This window comes from Narcine bancroftii, chromosome 11, assembly GCF_036971445.1.
Source record: "Narcine bancroftii isolate sNarBan1 chromosome 11, sNarBan1.hap1, whole genome shotgun sequence".
Lineage (NCBI taxonomy): Eukaryota > Metazoa > Chordata > Chondrichthyes > Torpediniformes > Narcinidae > Narcine > Narcine bancroftii.
In genome coordinates this window covers 75,874,427-75,894,111 of record NC_091479.1, presented here as the reverse complement: position 1 = coordinate 75,894,111, position 19,685 = coordinate 75,874,427, and the positions used below count along the sequence as shown (strand labels likewise).

Here is a 19,685-nt window from a genome sequence, read left to right as displayed (position 1 = left end):
CCGACCTCAGCACCAGGCTCTGAAGCCCGCGCTCTGCGGCCCACGTGATGCCCCGGGGCGGTTCTCAGCCAGGTCTGTCCGGTCTGGGAGCATAAGACCAGCCAGGCAGACCTGAATAAACCAGTTTTGCTCACTGAACTCAACCCGTTTCGCTGTGAGATCATTCAGCCAGCAGAGTAGCCGCTGCTACAGAACAATATTTATTTATTTACTTTTATAAATGTTCTGCATATGCATTGCTTGTCTGTATGTGTGTTATGTCTAGTTGTGCGTTTGCATGTTTTTGCACGAAGACTGGAGAACCTTGTTTTGTTGCATTCTACGTGCCATCGAATGATAAATTTGAACTTGAATCATTTACTTACAGAGATAAGAAACTTCATAGTTCAAGAATTAATTAAAACATTTGCTTATGGATGATGGTGGTGAATATTTATTTAATGGAAGGACCCCAACAAGTATCCCCTTCCCAATAATGTAGCCCATCACATGAAGGTTCTTGTCTTCACTGAAATTGGTCTTCAGTCACTTGGATGCACTCCATGCTGCACGAGGAAAAAGTCAAGCATCCTATCTGGGGCACCAAGACTTGGATTCCAAAGCTAGCTTTGGTAGCAGCTAAGTAGTTCACAAAGTCAATTCCATACAGGACAAAGGAAACTGTTTAACTGATATCCCTTTGCGAGACGTCAACCACCTCTTGCTTTCCATGTTTGGTACATGACCTGCTGAGTTCCTCCAGCATTTTTGTGAGATCACTCTAAATGGTTACTTTGCCTTGGCTTCAATGAAGGCGGGAACCTTCGTGTGATGGGCTACATTATTGAGAAGGGGATACTTGTTGGGATCCTTCCATTAAATATTCACCATCATTATCCAGAAGCAGATGTAATTCTTGAACTATGAAGTTTCTTATCTCTGTCAGTGGTAGTCTACAAAATGCAGACTACCAGTCTCACCTGAACAACAGCTCTTACATTTTTTACCCAATTTATTATCTAGAAGGCGCTTGACATTATAGAACTGCCAACAGCTGCAAGTTCTTTTCCCACATATGGCATCTCAAATTGTCTGGCTATTCCTACATTGTGAATGGGTCAAATTCCTCACCGGTTGCACCACAGCCGGTATGGAAGCACCAACTCTCAAGACAAGAATAAACTGGAGAGGGTTGTTAACTGGGCCTGTGACATCATGGGCACCAGGCTTCACTCCATTGAGGATATCTACACGAGGAGATGTCTTAAGAAAGCAGCCTCTATCCTCAAAGACCCCAACCACCCAGGCCATGTCCTCTTCAATTTGCTACCATTGGTAAAAAGGTACAGGAGCCTAAAGACGAGTAGTCAACGGCACAAGGACAGCTTCTTCCCTACTGCCATCAGATTCCTGAATAATCAATAATTTTATGAACCAAAAATACTGTCTTACTTCTTGTGCACTATTTTTTTTTCTTATAGTGATGTAGTAAGATGGTATAAAATGAATGCACAAGTATGATGTTGCCGCAAAACACCGAATTTCATGACGACATGTTCATGACAATAAATTCTGATTCAACATAACAGCAACAAGGAAGTATCTATAATGTCCAAACTGCAACAGCAAAAAAGGGTAGTTTTCAACTATTCACCTCTAAACCAAAATTGCTACATACCTGTTGACAATTCCAATGATGCCCAGTTTAACTGGAATAACTCTTCCCATAAGCACATCCATAGCATCAGTACCGGCATCCATAAGATCTAATTTTGTGATGACAGCCAGTGTTCGCCGCCCTGTAGATTAGACTCACTGTTACCTCTTAAATAAACCAAGTCAAAGAGGCTCCGTGCAGAACACAGCTCACAAAAATTTTTAAAAATTTCTTGGTACCCAAGTGGCTCCCTCATATCTACTTCCAGGAATTATGAAACCTATATATTTCTTTCCAGAGCATTCTTAAGAGTCTCATTAAAAGGAGTGGTAGAGCAAAAACAGTATGTTGGTTTTCAAGCTGCTTACTAAGGCAGGTGAACAAGGTCTTGGAGAGATGGCCCTCTGCAATGCACCTCTCCAACTCTAAATTCAATAATTATTTTTACATCCTATAAATGGAAGCCTACAAATGATTGCGAAAGGAGTTACAGATTTAAACCTAGATGGTACAAATGTATTGTACAACTATAGCTAACTAGACAATCTCTTTCACCATCTTACCTTCTGGATCAGCCTCTCTAGCAATTTTTAACGACTCTGAGGTTGCCATGTCAGTATTGGCAGCAGTGACAGACAAGATGATTGAGTTTGGATTACTGATGTACCGGAGTATGAGATCTTTTATCTGCAGCTCAATATCTCGAGGTTGGTCACCCACAGGCACCTAAAAATATCGCATTATGAGTATTAAGGACACCATTACAAATCCAGTGCAAATACAAAAAATGGGAATTGACTCACCAGACTCGGCAGCATTTGTGGAGAGTGAAATAGAGTTCATATTTCAGGTCAATAAATTTTCATCAGATGCAAGTTCACTTCCTGACTTGCTGAGTACAGATATGAACAGGAATGGAATAGAGAAAAAGTGACAGCAATCGGAGCTCAGGATCATGCAGAATGAATGACCACTACTGTTTATCCTGCAAGGACCAGTTTAATTTTCCATTCCATTCACCGAGACTTCTGCTTAATTAGATTAGTCCAAATTCAAGGAAGAGCATTCATCTTCCAAGCAGGCAGATTACAGCCCTGAGAATTTAACATATTTCAAAAATTTCAAATGGCTTGTCTTTCTGATTTATATCAAAACATCAAATTCAGATTAAGTTGCCATCCAGCAAGATTAACCGATTTTTACTTTCTCCACAAATGGTGCCCAAACTGTGTTTTATTTCAGATTTGATTGCATCTTATAGTTACAGAATTTCCAATATTTTGCTCTCCTGTTTTCATTCTGTTCCTTCTATTTACATCTTTGCCAGATAGAATTTGAATGGTTAATAAGCCTCTATTGCCCTCTCTCAACTAACACCATCGCAACTTGTGCTATTCAGTCTTGGTCTCCACCCTGTCAAAACATGTCTCTTAATCTCTCCCCATACTCTGTTACTTAAATACGCTTGATATCTAACTTTTCCTTATTTAGAAATCATGGAAGATTACTGACCTGAAACACTAACATTCTTTCTTTCACCGCTCTGCCTGACCTGCTGAGCATTTCCAGCATCCATAGCTTTATAGTTTCAATAACCTGGTGCCAATATGATTTGAATCCATTTGGCCTCTATATAAATACTGCCCAAGTTATGTTGCACAACAGGCATGAATTGACTATATTTAGGCTGCGAAAGCAATTAAACACAATACATAATACTTCTAACAGTTTGAGAATGATTATGTCTGGATCATTGTTGTAATAGCCTGAAAAAAACTGTCCTCTAAATTAAGACAAGCCAAATAAGTTGATCAAAAGAGGAAAGATCCTGAAGGAACTTGATATGGGTAGATGCAGACAGGCAGATTTAATTAGCTGATTCAGCCGCAGACCCCTCCTCACTGGTTCACCGCTGTGGTCACCGTCTCCGTGGGTCATCTTCTCCTCCACTTCTTCCTCTCAAACAGTACATGATCTTCCCATCCTCTGGTGCCCTGCTCCAGTCCTCTGCTTCACCAGAGCCTGCTGCCGATTAATAGGTGCTACCATCTTTGGTGCAGACCCAATGTCGCTGGATTTCAACTAAAACCACCGTTGGTTCCTTCCACGGGCCATCCAAAGCTCATGGAGAACCGACAGCAGTCAACTGGGCAACTGGACCCTGCAGGAGCGCTGCATCTCCGCTCCCTCGCTCCCCAGGGTCCCCACCAGTGACAGCACTGCTATTGTTGCCATAACCCCAAGGCCTCATATTAAAATAGCTCTATTATGCCACACCAAATCCATGTTGGATACTTTCGGAACAAAGTGGAAAAATTTGAAGTCCGAAGAACTGAGAACATTGCATGTGATATAAAAGAGGAAAGAAACCATTGCTAATATTTAGTGATAATTAAATCAGTTGTACAAAACAGCTGATAAACACAACTTGAGTAGGAACAGAAAATTCCAAGAACTCTGAATAATAGCATAAAAATTGAGATGTTTTGATGTACTAACTTTTGTCATTCCAGGAAGGTCAACAAGTGTAAGGTTAACAACATGTGGTGAGAAGATCCGGAGATGAATTGGTTCATCACTAATACCCTGTGAAATCAAAATAAATACGAGTTAATAATGCATTATGTTGACTAATGGTTTTTGAAAGTAAAACTCCACACAAATTTTAAATACATTTTATAAGACAGTTTTTCTCATTCACAACAGTTGAATTTCACCGAGCAAATTATACTGTTGATCTTGTTTCCCCAGGTCACATTTACATGGGATGAATGTTGAAGATCTATCCTCATTGCTCCCAAAACCATTTAAATACACTGACACGTGAAGACAGAAACATTTAAAACTACTCAAACTGAAATTATATTAAAAATGCATTAAATTTTTAAATAAAATCTAAAACAAGTTTTACGAAAATGCAAGTTACGTACTTCTTTGAAGGTCAAAAACTAAAATTGCAAATGTTTGTTTCAGATCTGAAAGGTTAATACGGTTTCTCTTCCCATATTTTTGTGTTTTTATTACCTACCTCTTCATTTCCCCTGTAAACCCTATCAAAATCAATGGGATGCTGAGTCCCAAATCAGACAGACAAATGCTGGGGGAAATTTTGTCAAGTCCCAGAGTGACATATTTGTTAGCACGTTATGCAGAAGTCCTGGAGTTACTACAATTTAAATTGTTGAACTTCACAAGTTCTGGACAGAATTGTCATTAACCATTCTGCTTCTTTGGAACTGAATGTTAGGCTTCAAATGTTGCCTGTCACAGAACATCTTTATTGCTTTACAATTATTTAAGAAACAAGCCTTATAGGCAGTTCAACCAAGCACAGCAAATAAATTCCAGAGGCCCATCCACGATTCAGTTGAATGATAAGTGATCCACTGAAATGAAACATTTTGAGAGGACATAGAAGACTGCTTCCCTTGAATATAGAACTAAAATACATAGAATCAGGATAAAAGGTGGCCTATTCAAGATGGAAATGAGGAGCAGTGTCTTCTATCTCAAACTTCAAGAGTTCTGGATGATCAATCCTTGAACATTTCAAGATTGAGATCAATAGATTCTTCCAAAGGAATCATAAAACAAGCTGCTAGGGAAAAGCGAGGTTGAAGCGGAGAATCAACAAGGATATGAATGTACGACATGGTCTACTTATGCCCTTCACATTATTTTTAGGTTCTTAAACTTACCTTATTGCCACCAGAAACTCTTTCTGTCTCATTTTCTATTTCTTGTCTAATTTCATCAAAATCTGTGTAGATCTGAAAAGAATAGCAAATACCATAATTTTCACGACTCTGGCAAAGCACCTGGTTGCTCCCCAACTTGTCCTCTGAAGTCATGGAGAAACAATGAAAAATATCAATACCATCACTGTTTAATTAAAATAATTATGCAAAATTAGGGCAACAATATCTTTCACATGGATAAACAAAAAGGATCCCCACAGCCAATCATTATGCTACATGGTGTTCGCCATTCCAATCAGCAAAGTGCATGTCAGATTAGTAAAATGCAAACTCGGGGACTACGACAATAATTGACCTCAGATTCCTTGGAAAATGAAAGGTGGTATGGGTACTACAACCAGAGCCTTTTCTTCTAATCATCATTTAATATTTGTGCTAATAGTCAAGGGGTGTTGTTCCCTAATATTATTCAATGATTGTTAATGGAAAACAGGCACAGACGCATAACATAACAGTTTTAACTTCAGATAGTATATTTCCAACTTAACAGACCTAAAATTTTTGTGTCATAGATTGACACATTCCATTTAAAGCTTCATTAAGGGAAAAGGAGTACAAAATGAAAATTGGCAGTCAGCAAAAATGAGAAATTAATGATTTAATCCAGCTGTATTTAACTGCAAGTTACAACTCCCATTTGTTGGCAATGCACACACATACTTTAATCTTGTACAATAATGATATTAATAGTAAACAAAGAACAATACCTTATTTTTTGTGTGAAGAAATTTTCCCCATTCTTCTGCATCAATTCCTTTAAATAAAGTTAAATGAATTAGAAAAATAAATATTAAGACAAACATCCAAATTAACTCAACCAATGAGTAAACTGAAATGGAAAAGGTACAAATTATAATAGGAACAAAAGCAAAAAACTAACCAAGGTTAAGTTACATGAGCAGGACTAATTTTGCATGCGTTGATAACCGAACAAAAATTAATCCCACTCACAATTGCTGTACAACCCTCCTCAAAGAAAATTTTAATTTAAACAAACTAACCTGGTGTCAAAGAGTACAAGTCTAATTTTTTAAATTTAAATTGAGACCTACAGCAAGGTAACAAGCCATTACAGCCCACGAGATGGTGCTGCCAAATTATACTAAATTACCCTACACCCTTGGCACGTTTTGAATGGTAGGAGGAAACCAGAGCCCCCAGGGAAAACCAGAGCAGACACAGGGAGAATGTACAAAAACCTTACAGATAGTGCAGGATTCGAACCCCATCGCCGATCACTGGCGCTGTAACAGCGTTGCACTAACCATACTGCCCCACGTTAAGAGAAGAAAGATTCTATCTTTATTTGTCAAATGGCCACCCTTCAACCATTTTTCACTGAGGTCCTTCATCACAACACAACACCAATTATAGAGTTGAAGGGACTTTGAATCATCTCTTCAAATGATTTAACCAATTTAAATCAAATGAATTATCTTAAATCAGCAACTCCCATCTTCTAGCATTGCATAAATGCATTACATTGACCCTCCATAGAGTTGTAGAAGAAATTCAATGGAAATCTCATTTAAAGACCATTGAAATCTCTTTCATATTAATACCATTATGAAAAGCATCACATTCAGAAAATTAAAGATTTCTGAACTATCTTTAAAACTATAACCACCTTAATGTTTAAAAGTTGACTTGTGCTGGCTGTCTTATCACTTTATTTTGCTAACAGCTCATTGGGATTTAATGCCAGAACCTGAGCATGCTGTGCTCTGCATCCAATCCCATGTCAGTCAGATCTGGCATAATACTGCAGATCAGATTCATTGAAATGGATATGCATGACCCAAAGATTAGGAAGAAAAAGGATTCAATATTTTAATAATTTATTGGTGTTTTAATAGTTTTATTACTTAATGCTATTAATATTGCTACAAAATTTCAAAGAATGCATGGGTCCTCCCTCTACTCCCATCCACTCTTGCTTCCTGATAAAGGGTGTCACTTTATTTCCAAGGTAAAGCCTCAGCTGGTTGAATTAAGCTTCTGCTGAAACTATGCTACACCTCACTAGATGTCTCCTGACGATGGAGAGTCAGCTCATGTGGCCCTTCATAACCAGCCCAGGTGAGTGCAGCCAATCGTGGCTAGTGGATCGAATTCTGCTCCTTTCTACCCAACTGCTCCCGTAGATTGTATCATCTTCTCAGGCATTCTCTCATGATGGACAATGACTTGCTTCCATCCCATTTCCATGGTATATCAGATGACAAGGAGGAAATCAATGTTGAACTCTCAGGCTCTCCTGCAGATGGGAGGATGAGTAGGCAAGTAGTTTTGGACATGACACCCACCTTCCATAGTTTAAGCTGAGCCTCTGTGCACTCCCAGCATGACTTGAGATTCACAGAGCCATCCTATATGTTCCTACTCTTTTTAAAGTACTCATTGACTAGAGATTGGTAGGAAAATTCCACGAGTTGATAGGAAAATTACACTTATTCATCTGTGAACATTTTATTGTCCGCATATGAATCTTTTCTTGTGACAAGCTCAGAATAGAGAATCTATTTTGGGAATCTGGGGCCTGGCATGATGAACTCGAATGATCAAGGTAAAGGGAATGTCAGCCTGAGAGACAACATATATAATGGTGTACTTATACTATAGCACAGGAACAAGCCCCTTGACCATGCTAAATAGGCTGTCCAAATCAAACTAAAACTCTGCTGCTTGCAAATGATCAACTCCTCTCCATTCCTTTCACAGTCAAGTATCTGTCTAGAAGCTTTTTTAAAATGCTACTGTTGTATCTGCTTCTATCACTATGCCTGGCAGACCATACCAGGCATCCACCACTCTGTATAAAGAAGTTTCCCCACATCTTTATCCATCTTAAAACATCCTCCCTCTCACTTAAATACACATTCTTTAATACCGTTTTTACTCTGGGTAAAAGATTCCGATTTTCTACCCTATCAATGCCTCTTATAATTTCCAAAGTTCAAATTGATTGTCAGAGTACACACATGACACCACATACAATCCTGAGATTCTTTTTCCTGCGGGCCAGACAGAACTTGTGGGTAGTGCAAAAAAACTGTACTCAAGAAGGTACATATACAAAAGAGGGAAATGTAAACAAAGAAAGAAATGTAAAAAACTGACGGTGTAATACACAAAATAAATATTCAATCATAAATAATGTGCAAAGCATCCTTAAATGAGTCTCTGATTGTGTTTGTTGTTTAGGGGTTGAAACTGTTCCTGAACCTGGTGGTACAAGTCATATACCTCTTCCCTGATGGAAGCAGCAAGAACAGAGCATGTCCAGGGAGGTGTGGATCCATGATCATTGCTGCTTCTCTCCAATCCAGCGTTCCATATAGATTTTCTTGATGAGGAGAATTTTGCCTACGATGTTCTTGGCTGCTCTCAATGCAGCCAGTCAGCATACTTTCCACTACACACCTGTAGAAATTTGCCAAGATTTCCATTGTCATACCAAACCTCCGCAAACTCCTGAGGAAGTAGAGGCGCTGACATGCTTTCTTCACGATGACATTAGTGTGTTGGGTCCAGGAAAGGTCCTCTGAGATAGTGACTACCAGGAATTTAAATTTGCTCACAATCAGCTCCTGGTGACAACGAGTGTGAGTTTGCTGATTTAGCCAAGTTTTCAGTCTCCCTCCTGCATGTTGACATCATATACAACCACTACCATGGTATGGTCAGAAAATTTGTAGATGGTATTATTGTCATACTGAGCCACACAGTCATAGATGTAAAGCAAGTAAATTGGGAACTAAATATGCAGCCCTGTGGTGATCTGGTACTGATGGAGATTGTGGAGAAGATGCTCTTACCAATACTCCCTGATTGGAGTCTGGAAGTGAGGAAATCGAGGATCCAATTACATAGTGGGTTATTGAAGCCTAGGTCTTGGAGTTTGCTGATCAGATTTGAGGAAATGATAGTGTCGAATGCCAAGTATTCTCTAATGTACAAACAGCATCCTGATGTATGTGTTCTTGCTGGTTTTGTGTAGAGCTAGTGAGTTAGCATCAGCTGTAGAACCTGTTGTTGCGGTAGTCAAAGTGGAACAGATCCATTCCGCCGCTCAGAAAGGAGCAAATATGCTTCTCTACTAGCCTCTCATCCCTGTGGATGTGAGTGCCACTGGTTGATAGTTACTTAGGCAGATTTCTACACTCTTCTTGGATACTGGTACAATTGAGTCCTGTTTGAAACAGGTAGGTACCATGCCTTGTCAGGGTGAGATACTGAAGACATCTATGAAAATATTGGCCAGTTGGTCAGCACAAGTTTTCAGCACTCAGCAAGGTGCTCCATCTGCATTCACTGTTCTGAAGGCAGCCCATACATCATCTTTGAATACTGACAGTTCAGGATCATCAGGGGGCGTGGAGGTATACAGTGACTTTTCGTTCTTTTGGTGGTCAAATCTGGTGTAGAAAGCATCAAGTTCATCTGGCAGTGAAGCTTTGGGGTCTCCTATTGCACAAGATTTGGTTTTGACACATGTTAAGTCATTTCGGCCCTACCACAGTTGTTGGGTATCCTTCATTGTTTCCATTCCTGTCAGAATCTCCACTTCATCTGGGAGATGGCTTTTCATAGGTCATTCCTGCTTCTTGTGTAATGTTCTGGATCTCCGGAATTAAATGCCTATGATCTGGCTCTCAGCAGGTTCTGGATTTTATTGTTCATCCAGAGCTTGTGGTTGAGGAAAACCCTGAATGAGTTAGTGGGAACCCTCTCATCCACATGTTTTGATAAAATCTGTAATGGCCCTGGTGTAATCATTCAGATCCTCAGATGAGTTCTTGAACACCACCCAATCCACGGACTCGAGGCAGTCCTAATTTACAAGCAATCTCTCTTCAGCCATTGATCCTCTAGAGAAAACAACCCAAACCATCCAATTTCTCCCCTTAACTCATACTCTCTAAACCAGGCAACATCCTGGTAAACCTCAATGGTACTTTTCCAAAGCCTCCAAATCCTTCCTGTATTAGAGTGACCAGATCTACATGCAATAATCTAAGTCAAGTCTAATCAAAGTTTTCTATAGCTGCAACATGACTTCCTTAATTGCCTGATGAATGAAGGCAAGCATGCTATATGCCTTTTTTTTTTAAAAACCACCCTATCTACTTGCGTGGCCACTTTCAATGATCTATAGACCTGGACCCCTTGATCCCTCTGCATATCAATGCTTTTAAGAGTCCTGCCTTAACAGTACATGTTCCCCTATATATGCAATACCTTATTCTTGTCCAGATTAAATGCCATCTGCCATTTCCCTGCCCATGTATGTAATTGATCTATATTGTTGCGCTCTTTGATAACCTCTACATTTCCCCAGATCAAATGACTTTCGTGTCATCTGCCAACTTTTAACTCACGCACCTACTTTTTCATCCAAGGCATTTATATACATATTATACAATAGTGGTCCTGACACATATCCCTGCAGAATGCCACTGGTCATGAGCCTCCAACCAGAATAGCACCCTTCCACCACTACCCTCTGCCTGCTACAGGCACACTAATTCAGAATACAAAGCATCAATTCACCATGGATCTCATGCATGCGTACCTTCTGAATCAGCCTACCATAATACATCTTGTCCAATTCCTTACTAAAGTCCATGTGAACAACATGCACAGTCTAACCCTCATCAATCACTTTTGTTACCTCTTCAAAACAAAAACTGAATCAAATTAGTCAAACAGGATCGGTTCCTCACAAACATGTTGAATGTACCTAATTTGACAATGGCTTACCAAATGTACATAAATCCTATCCCTCAATATAATTTCCAATAGTTTCTCTACTATTGAAGCAGGGCTTACTGGCCTATAATTTCCTCTGTTCTCCTAATTTCCCCTCTTGAAAGTTAGCCTCTCTCCAGTGTTCTGGAACCTCACTAGTTACAGCCAATAGACTATCTAATTAATTTAGCACAGAAGTTAATTCGCAGTTGAATCTGCCCAATATTATTACGGGGAGTCGAAGCAATAAGTGAACTTTCCTTTGAATGTTTTCAGACATTTGGTTAAGAGATCCAATAGACTTAGTCTAAATCCTCAAGAATGAAAGGTGATTTCAAGAAAACAAAATATTCCACAGAGCTTTATAACCTGAATGTCATGGGTTACACTTCCCCTAGCTGACATCTTGAAATAAGCAGTCAGAATCTCATTAAAATAGGCTGGCCACATATATTCAAGGGGAAATTGATGCATCTGAGATGTATATTTGCCTAATTACTGAGCATATCAGAAAAGTTGAGTTAGTGTTAGCAGGCAAGGTTTGAGATGGAGATCAATCATATTAATTAATAACATACTGTGCCTAATTTGCTTCAATAAGCCACAATATACAAGAATTAAATTAAATATGTACAAGTCATCACATTATATGAAATATAACAGGAGGATCTCCCAATGTTCCAACACTAAGGTTAACCAATAACACAATTTCATGCTTCATTGTCAATAACTGAGCTCGTGCTCCATAAAGTTTATTTTATATTAAATTTTATTTATAAAGCACAAATAATTAATATATTTTACAATATTATAAATCCATTTCAAATACATGTGGTATATATAAGAAAAAAGAAAGTAGAAAGAAAGACCCTCTCCTGTAAACCCCCACTCAGCCCCCAACCCCCTACAGAGCAAAAAAGTACAGGACAAGAGATCTTTTAACGGGAGCACTCTTTACTATAAGGTTTCTTCTAATATACAGACACCCTGAGGAGAAAGGGAATAACTTGAGTTTCATTTAAATATTCATACCCACACTTGGTAAACGTGGGCACCATATTTTCCAAAATATGATATTTCTCTCTTAAATTATAAGTAATTTTCTCAAGTAGTATGCAATTCTGAACTTCCACTTGCCATCTCTTCATTCCCAAATCTATATCAGATTTCCAAGTTAAAGCAATACATTTTCTAGCAATTGCTAAAGCACTTTGAACAAACTTCACTTGATACATATTCAATTTTAGTTTAGATTTAACCCCTCTAATATCACCTAATAAAAATAACATTAGATCCTGTGGGAATTTAACCCGTTATTCATTCTAATAAATTACCATATTTTCCAAAATATGATATTTATCTCTTAAATTATAAGTAATTTTCTCAAGGATTTATTCTTAGGACATGACCAAGTAGAATGCAGAAATGTACCCATTTCCTGTCCACAACTAAAACATAAATCTGAAAAGGTCTGGTTCAATTTATTTCACTTTTGTGGTGTCAAATATAACTGATGAATAAAATTATATTGTACCAACCTATACCTTACATTTATTCTGCTTTTCACAACTCAATCCAATTGTGCTCATCTATTTGCTTATTCAAATCTACTTCCCATCTTTGTCTTATGAATCCCTACTTTGCAAGCTTTCTTTTGTATCAACCTATACATTACTGAAAGAAATGACTTTATGTCTCCATTACACAACAATGACTCCACCTCTGTCCCTGCTGGCAATAACAGATCTTGACCAAAATTTTCACGCAAGAATTTAATAACCTGATAATAACAAAGTCAGGTGTTCTCAGATACCTCGAACTTTTCCTTATTATACTAAAAGTAATAAATTTCCCCGCTTCAAAACAACCGAATCTTTTTAAAACCATGATGTTGCCAAGCCTTTAAAAATAGATTTCCCATAGAAAATGGAATTAATCTATTTTGAAATAAGGATGTTCTTCTTGACATTAAACTTCCTCCTCCAATCTCTTTATCAACCTTATTCCAAAGCTCAATTAAATGTAGAAGTTTCTCTATTTGCTATTAACAATCTTGAATTCCATTTATAAATAAAATCTTGTGGTTTGCTTCCCCCATTTTACTAAGTTCAGTATTCACCCAAGCTGGAATTTTGTCTAAGTCACACATTATATTAATAATGTACGACTTAACTGGGCTACTTAATAGTTCATAAAATTGGGGAGCTGCAAATCTCCAAAATCATTCTTCCACGTTAATTTCTACATAAAGTTTTGATCATGGACGATCAAGCAGTCATCAACAACAATGACGAATCCAACGAACATCAACATGGAATAAACCTGTCTGCCAAATTCAACCCCAAAAGGAGTAATTTTCGATTTCTTCCATTTTCACTGAACAAATTCAGACAAAATTAGTTTGTAAATTTACTCAGAAGGCCCACACAGTCTCTGGTACGATCATGAAACAGCATGGCAACCAAGAAACTAAAGAAACAGCTTGTCTTGGACTTTTAGGTAGCTACTTTTTTTTTATATATTTGTAAACTTCAAAAGCAATTGCATATCAAACAAACATCAGAATCATTATTCATTAAAGTACAAGTAGTACATTTGTTGGACTGAATATTACATCTTTAACAATCTCCCAATAAGGGTTGATTCAAAATTCTCTCTCCAATCTAATTAAACAAATGTGACAGATTATGTTGTGTTTGTACTGTATATAGATATGTTTTGGGGAGATAAATTGGGGCAGGGTTTATTTGTGTAGGTCACATACAAATACTTTAAAACAGATCTTATTTAAAATACTGGAGCTCAGCTCATGCTTGACATGTCAATGCCAAGAGCCTTTGCAAAACATTTGGAGAGTCCCCAAGAGACTTCACTAATGGATTGTGTTTACAAAAAAGCAACAGATGAAAGAACCTGTCGGAGCTGCAGTCTGTCTGGAGTGGAACTTGCTGTTCTAAGAGGGTCGTGTGGTTTTGCAAGCAGAGAGAGTAAAACAGGTTTTCTGTGTGTGTGTGAGAGAGAGAGAGAGAGAGAGAGAGAGAGAAAGAGAGAGAGAGAGAGAGATCCATTCTGCAGTTTTAAAGTCAGCAGCAGAAGCTGGGACTGGAACAGGAAAAGCTGGCAAGCTTGTGGAAACCCCCATTTGGAAGAAGGGTTGTGAGTGCTTAGTTCAGACTGATCAAAGCCCTTGTGGTTCATGCAAGAGGAGAGGACTGACTATCTAATATTTCACTTGGAAACAAAATGGAACTCTGTGGTGACCTGAAAGAAAGAGATTATCATCCGGAGAACCCTGGGGGGTCAGGTTTCTTCGGCAAGACACTGAAGTGGCTGATTAAAAAGGAATCAGTTGTGGATGTCCAACGAACAACAAATTTCTCTCTAAAAACTGACAAGAACCTTCCTGACCAGTAACCATTTACCTTTCAAGCACCAAAGCCTGGTGAACTTTATAAATGTCAAATTCTGTGCACAGTATAAGAATTGCCTGCAACTAGTGAACTTGGAGGAATGAGAAGTGAGACTGGACTGTGAATCAAAGAACTTTTCTGAACTTACGCACACATCACATACACATGCACTTAGAATTAGAAGGGGGTTAAGTTAGTTAAGTCAATAGTGATAAGTTAAAGTGTGATTCTGTTTTCACGTTTAAAGATAATTAAAAGCAACTTTTGTTTAAGTAACCATTTGTCTTGGTGAACATCTATTCCTGCTGGGTTTTGGGGTTCTCTGGGCTCGTAACACAAAACACAAAACCAACTTACCCATTGTAAAAATGCCCTAAAGAAATTTCCCTCAGTACAGTACATGACAAACCCAAAAGATAGGTTGGGGCAAACTATGCCTTCTGACTTGGCCAACAACAAAAAAAATCATAAATGGCGAAACTAATCAAAAGTCTCTTTTGATTGGCCATCCAGTGCCTCAGAATAGGAATGGCATTTTTGCTGTTCACAGTTGACCACTCTTAACTGGGACACTGCACATGTTTACACTTGCAAGGAGCCATCCGTGGGGTTAGGACTGTTCTACCTTCTACCAGTGACATCATGATGGATTGAGTGAAGGTGGACGTCTCCTAAATCCTGATCAATGTATTATGATCTTATATTTGAACAAAATTAATCATGCCTAATTATAACATAATTAAGCTTTATGTACAGCACAGTATGAGCCCTTCAGCCCCTGTTGTTGATGTGCTGACCTATATAAACCTTTATAAGGGACCGTGGGAAAATGCTATCAATAAATAGCAATAGTGGCCAATTTTTTAAAAGGGTGGGAAAGTTGGTAGTGCTATCGCGCACAGTATATAAATACCGTGGGAAAACGATGGCTAACCTGCCCTCGCAGAATTCCGTGTGGCAGAGAAAGGGCTGTTAGCATGGCTGCATGCATAGAGAACTCATGGAGGGGATATTCTGCCACACAGCATTCTGGGAAATCAGGTCCGCCATCGCTTCCCCCCTATGGTCTTTATAAATTGTGCGCTATAGCGCTACCAACCGTCCCACGCTATTTAAAAATTGTCCATAATCGCCATTTATTTCCTCTCTCTCTCTGCCATTGCGACTTTTCCACTGCAAAGCTTATACCTTCATTTTAATCTTTTCTTCCTTCATATTCCTGCACTCAAGCAAAAACTTTTTTTAATACTTTTTTTAAAATCTTTAATGTGCAATGTATAACTCCCATCCCCCCATACCCATCTCACCCCAAAAGATTCCAAAGAAAGAAAATAGATCAAAGCAACACCACCACAACGAGCCTCAGGGAATTCAAAATTTTAAACCCATATAGCCCAAAATGGATTTACATTGGAATTTTATAAAAAAATTTCAAGATTTATTAATGCCCCTTTTGATGGATATTTTGAAACAAGCACTGGAGGTTCATTCTTTATCAGATTCCTTTTCTATTGCTATTATAACAGTTATATCTAAGAAAGCTAGAGATCCGTTAAAAACTATAGACCCATTTCTTTATTAAATGTTGATTAAAAATTGTAACTAAGGTTTTAGCAAACAGGTTGGCTAACTATTTACCATTTAGATCAGGTTGAATTGATTAAGAATCATTATTCTGCAGATAATATTGCAAAATTAATTTGTTTAATTAATTTTTCTCAGAAGAAATCCAACTTGCCAATTGTTTTATCATTAGATGCCAAAAAGGCATTTGCCTGGTTGGAATGGGTTTTTTTTATTTAAAGTACAGGAAAAATTTAGTTTTGGACCAATCTTTATTAGTTGGATTAAATCTTTATATAAAAATCCTTCTGCTAGAGTGATGACAAATGACCAAGTATCATTGTCTTTTTTATTAGAGAGATCTACTAGACAATGGTGCCCTTTGGCCCCAGCATTATTTGTATTAGCTATTGAACTTTTAGCACAATTACTCATGCAAAAACTTGGGTCATTTCTATCCCAGAATGCAAAAGCCCATTCTACACATGTCTAATTGCAATGCTGGCATATGCCGATGCTGGCGTTGAGAAGATTTTGCTTTCACACTAGACTCTTTTTAAGCTAATTGGCCGTTATTTTCTGGGACCACTTGCAAGTGTGAAAGGGGCTAAGGTAAGCCTTGTGTTCACTTGGAGACAATCTTCTCTGGATTGGACATCTCTATTTAAATAAATTGAATATCAAAACAACATTTCCTTTATCAGAGCATCACACTGTATAAAATAAATTACCATAAAGTAGCTGCACAAGATCACTTCCGCAATGACCGCTAGTTGTTCTATTGTATAATCCAGCTACCATAGAATGCAAATTCCTTATTTTCTCATCATGCAAGGATTTTACATACTTTAAAATGGGTCTTGCTGTTAATCTTTCTAGTACGTTAGAAATCCTTCTCTGCACAGGTGAAGCAACCAATCTGACATTTCAATTATTTAAAGAATTGGGTCACACACACTCAATTTCATAGCACAGAAACAGGCTGCTTCAGCCAAAAGTCAACAACAATCTTTACTTCGCACACAAGCCTCCTTTTTTCAATAGATCTTCATAATTCGTTATCGCTCATGACTTATTAAGCATCCCCTTAAAAGAAAAAAATCACCTTTACCATTCACCTCAAACACTACGTAGTCGGCAAGTTCCACATTATCACTTCTCTCATCAGAATTGTAACGTTCTCCCAAATTGTTTATTGAACTTATTGGTGACCATTATATAATTATATCCTTTAGTATGGAATCCACCACAATTGGAAACATCTTTAGAATTTTAAATAAATCAATACCTCTGAATGTGATCTTTCTTAGAACAAAGTGACTTGGACCCTCTCCTAAAATTTGAATTCCCCCAATTCTGATTTGTTCATAATTTCTCCAGTATTATTTTTCTTTGAAAAGTATGCACAGGTACATCCCATTTGTGACAGAATTCACAAATCACTACACAAAAATTCAAGATATAGAATAACATTCACCCTGAACAGAAATTATGTGAAAACAAATAAACATAATTTTGTTTTCAACGCATTTCTTGACCCAGTACGCAGATAACAGGGATTTGTGTTGTAAGTAATCAATAAGGACTGTTGTCTTGGAATTTGAAGTCCCTCCTCTGTTCATCAGCTCGTGAGGAATGTTACAGCAACTGATAACTTTTTTTGCAACTACATTATTCAAGACAAAGGCAAAATATCCTATTCCAAGGTACCCATCTTTGCTGCATTACCAGGAGTTTCATCAGAATTGTCCATATTATAAAAATGTTAGTGGTCGTTTGGGACCCTTTCTACACACAATAGCTGAGATCATACTTCTTGTACCTCATGCAACACAGGTCATTTGTCTCATTAAGTTTACTCCAACTCCGAAGTCATTTTTAACAATTCCAATTCTCAATTTATTTCCCTGAAGCCTGCTCTCTCTCACATACCTAAATGGTCACAGGGAGAATCCACAAACTCCTCACAGACAACACCTGAGATCAGGATGCACCCTGTCATTCTTGGCAATGCACTTTTTAAAATATTCCACCCGGCACAACAACCTACAGAGTCAGAATTTTCTGCAATATAAAAGTCCAACAATTATCCTTTGGTGATTAAATTTAAATTTAGACATAGAACATAGTAATAGACCCTTCCGGCCTACAAGCACATAATTCTCCAATTAACCTACAACTCCTATACATTTTGAAGGATGGGAGGAAACCGGAGCGCCTGGTGGAAACCCACGCAAACTCCTAACATACAACATGGGATTTGAACCCAGGTGGCTGGCGCTGTAATAGCATTGCTCCAACCATGCTACCCTGATGTATAATTATACACAATTGTATAATTATGTATAATTAGAGAGAGATCCATAGCCATGCAAAAGACAGTCACGACACACAAACAGGAAAACAAAAGAAAGCAGAAACCTTTGAGAGGCTGGCCATAATTTTTCCACACGGCTGTTTCTGTAGTTAGAGAAATAGTAAAATGGTTAAGTGGTTCAGCTTAGAAGATGCAGCACATAAAATGTTCTTTTGCAAACTGAAAGACAATACAATAGAGACTGCATTCAGATTAGCTGAAGGAGATAAACAAAGTTCATTCAGCCAAAAATGTTATTTTAAAAATAGTATCTGCCATTTAAGATTAGAAATGTGGAAACTCAAGAGTATGATTAAAACAATTACCAAATATAATTAGTTCCCCAAATCATTGAAAATGATCTTCAGATCCACCATCACTCATCCCAACTCGCCTGCGTCTGACAATAATGCACACTCTGGATTGTTGGGGTGCTGTCTGAAATTATGAATGATTGTAACAATTGTGATGGGATATGAGGAACAGCAAGAGAGCAGCAACAAGAGCAGTGCACATGCAAAACAGTTACAGAGAACAGAGCTGAGCAAGTGTATGAACGTACAAAGTTTGGTCAGGAAGAGGGTCCAAGAGCACACAGACTGAGAGCAGAGGAAAAACTGCATGATACCAGCCAGCAACAGGACAAGTTATAGCTGTTAGTGCTGAAGATGCAAGTGGAAAAATGGCAAACATTTATCAAATTGCAGAGTCCAGCATGGATCAATGTTTGGGGCTGCTGTTTACAAGTGTATTTGATAAAATGACTAAACATAATGTTTCTGGATTGCCTCTGAAGTATGGAGGGATGAGAAAGCAAGCTGTGAAGGTTTTGTAGAGTGTCTGAAAAAAGCTCCTAACATATCTATAAGGTGGCGGGAGGAGATGATAAAATGCATATTTATGCACTAGTAAGAACAGTAGAAAGATAAAATCCTTTTATCTTAGAAAATCTTGGATGTTGATATTCAGAGGTTGTGAGTGTCCTTGTATAATAATTATTAGAAAGGCATATAGTACATTAGCCTTAATCACAAGACTTCAAGGAGTTCAGACTCAATTATTTTTGATAAGTACATGCCTGAGGCAATTATCAATTTTGATCTTCAAACCTAAAGGAGGATAATACAAGCCTTAGTTTGTCTTTTGGAAAACAGAAGTTTGCCCTGAAATGAGAATAAGTAGACAAGATATATATTCCCTAACATATGAAA

The 19,685-nt window shown here is 38.0% G+C and overlaps 1 protein-coding gene across 2 annotated transcripts in view; it reads right to left on the bottom strand.

The window, feature by feature from the left end:
• Positions 1 to 19,685, bottom strand: part of dnm1l (dynamin 1-like) — a 57,286-nt gene that overhangs the window by 33,292 nt on the left and 4,309 nt on the right. Inside the window, exons 3-8 of one of the 2 annotated variants that reach the window (XM_069903478.1) lie at positions 18,540 to 18,578; positions 6,102 to 6,148; positions 5,335 to 5,406; positions 4,136 to 4,222; positions 2,200 to 2,362; positions 1,658 to 1,778 (exon numbers count right to left, since the gene is read on the bottom strand). In XM_069903478.1, coding sequence (XP_069759579.1) covers positions 1,658 to 1,778; positions 2,200 to 2,362; positions 4,136 to 4,222; positions 5,335 to 5,406; positions 6,102 to 6,148; positions 18,540 to 18,578 — 529 coding nt within the window. The remainder of the gene's footprint in view (positions 1 to 1,657; positions 1,779 to 2,199; positions 2,363 to 4,135; positions 4,223 to 5,334; positions 5,407 to 6,101; positions 6,149 to 18,539; positions 18,579 to 19,685) is intronic. The other variant, XM_069903480.1, reaches the window with a different exon arrangement.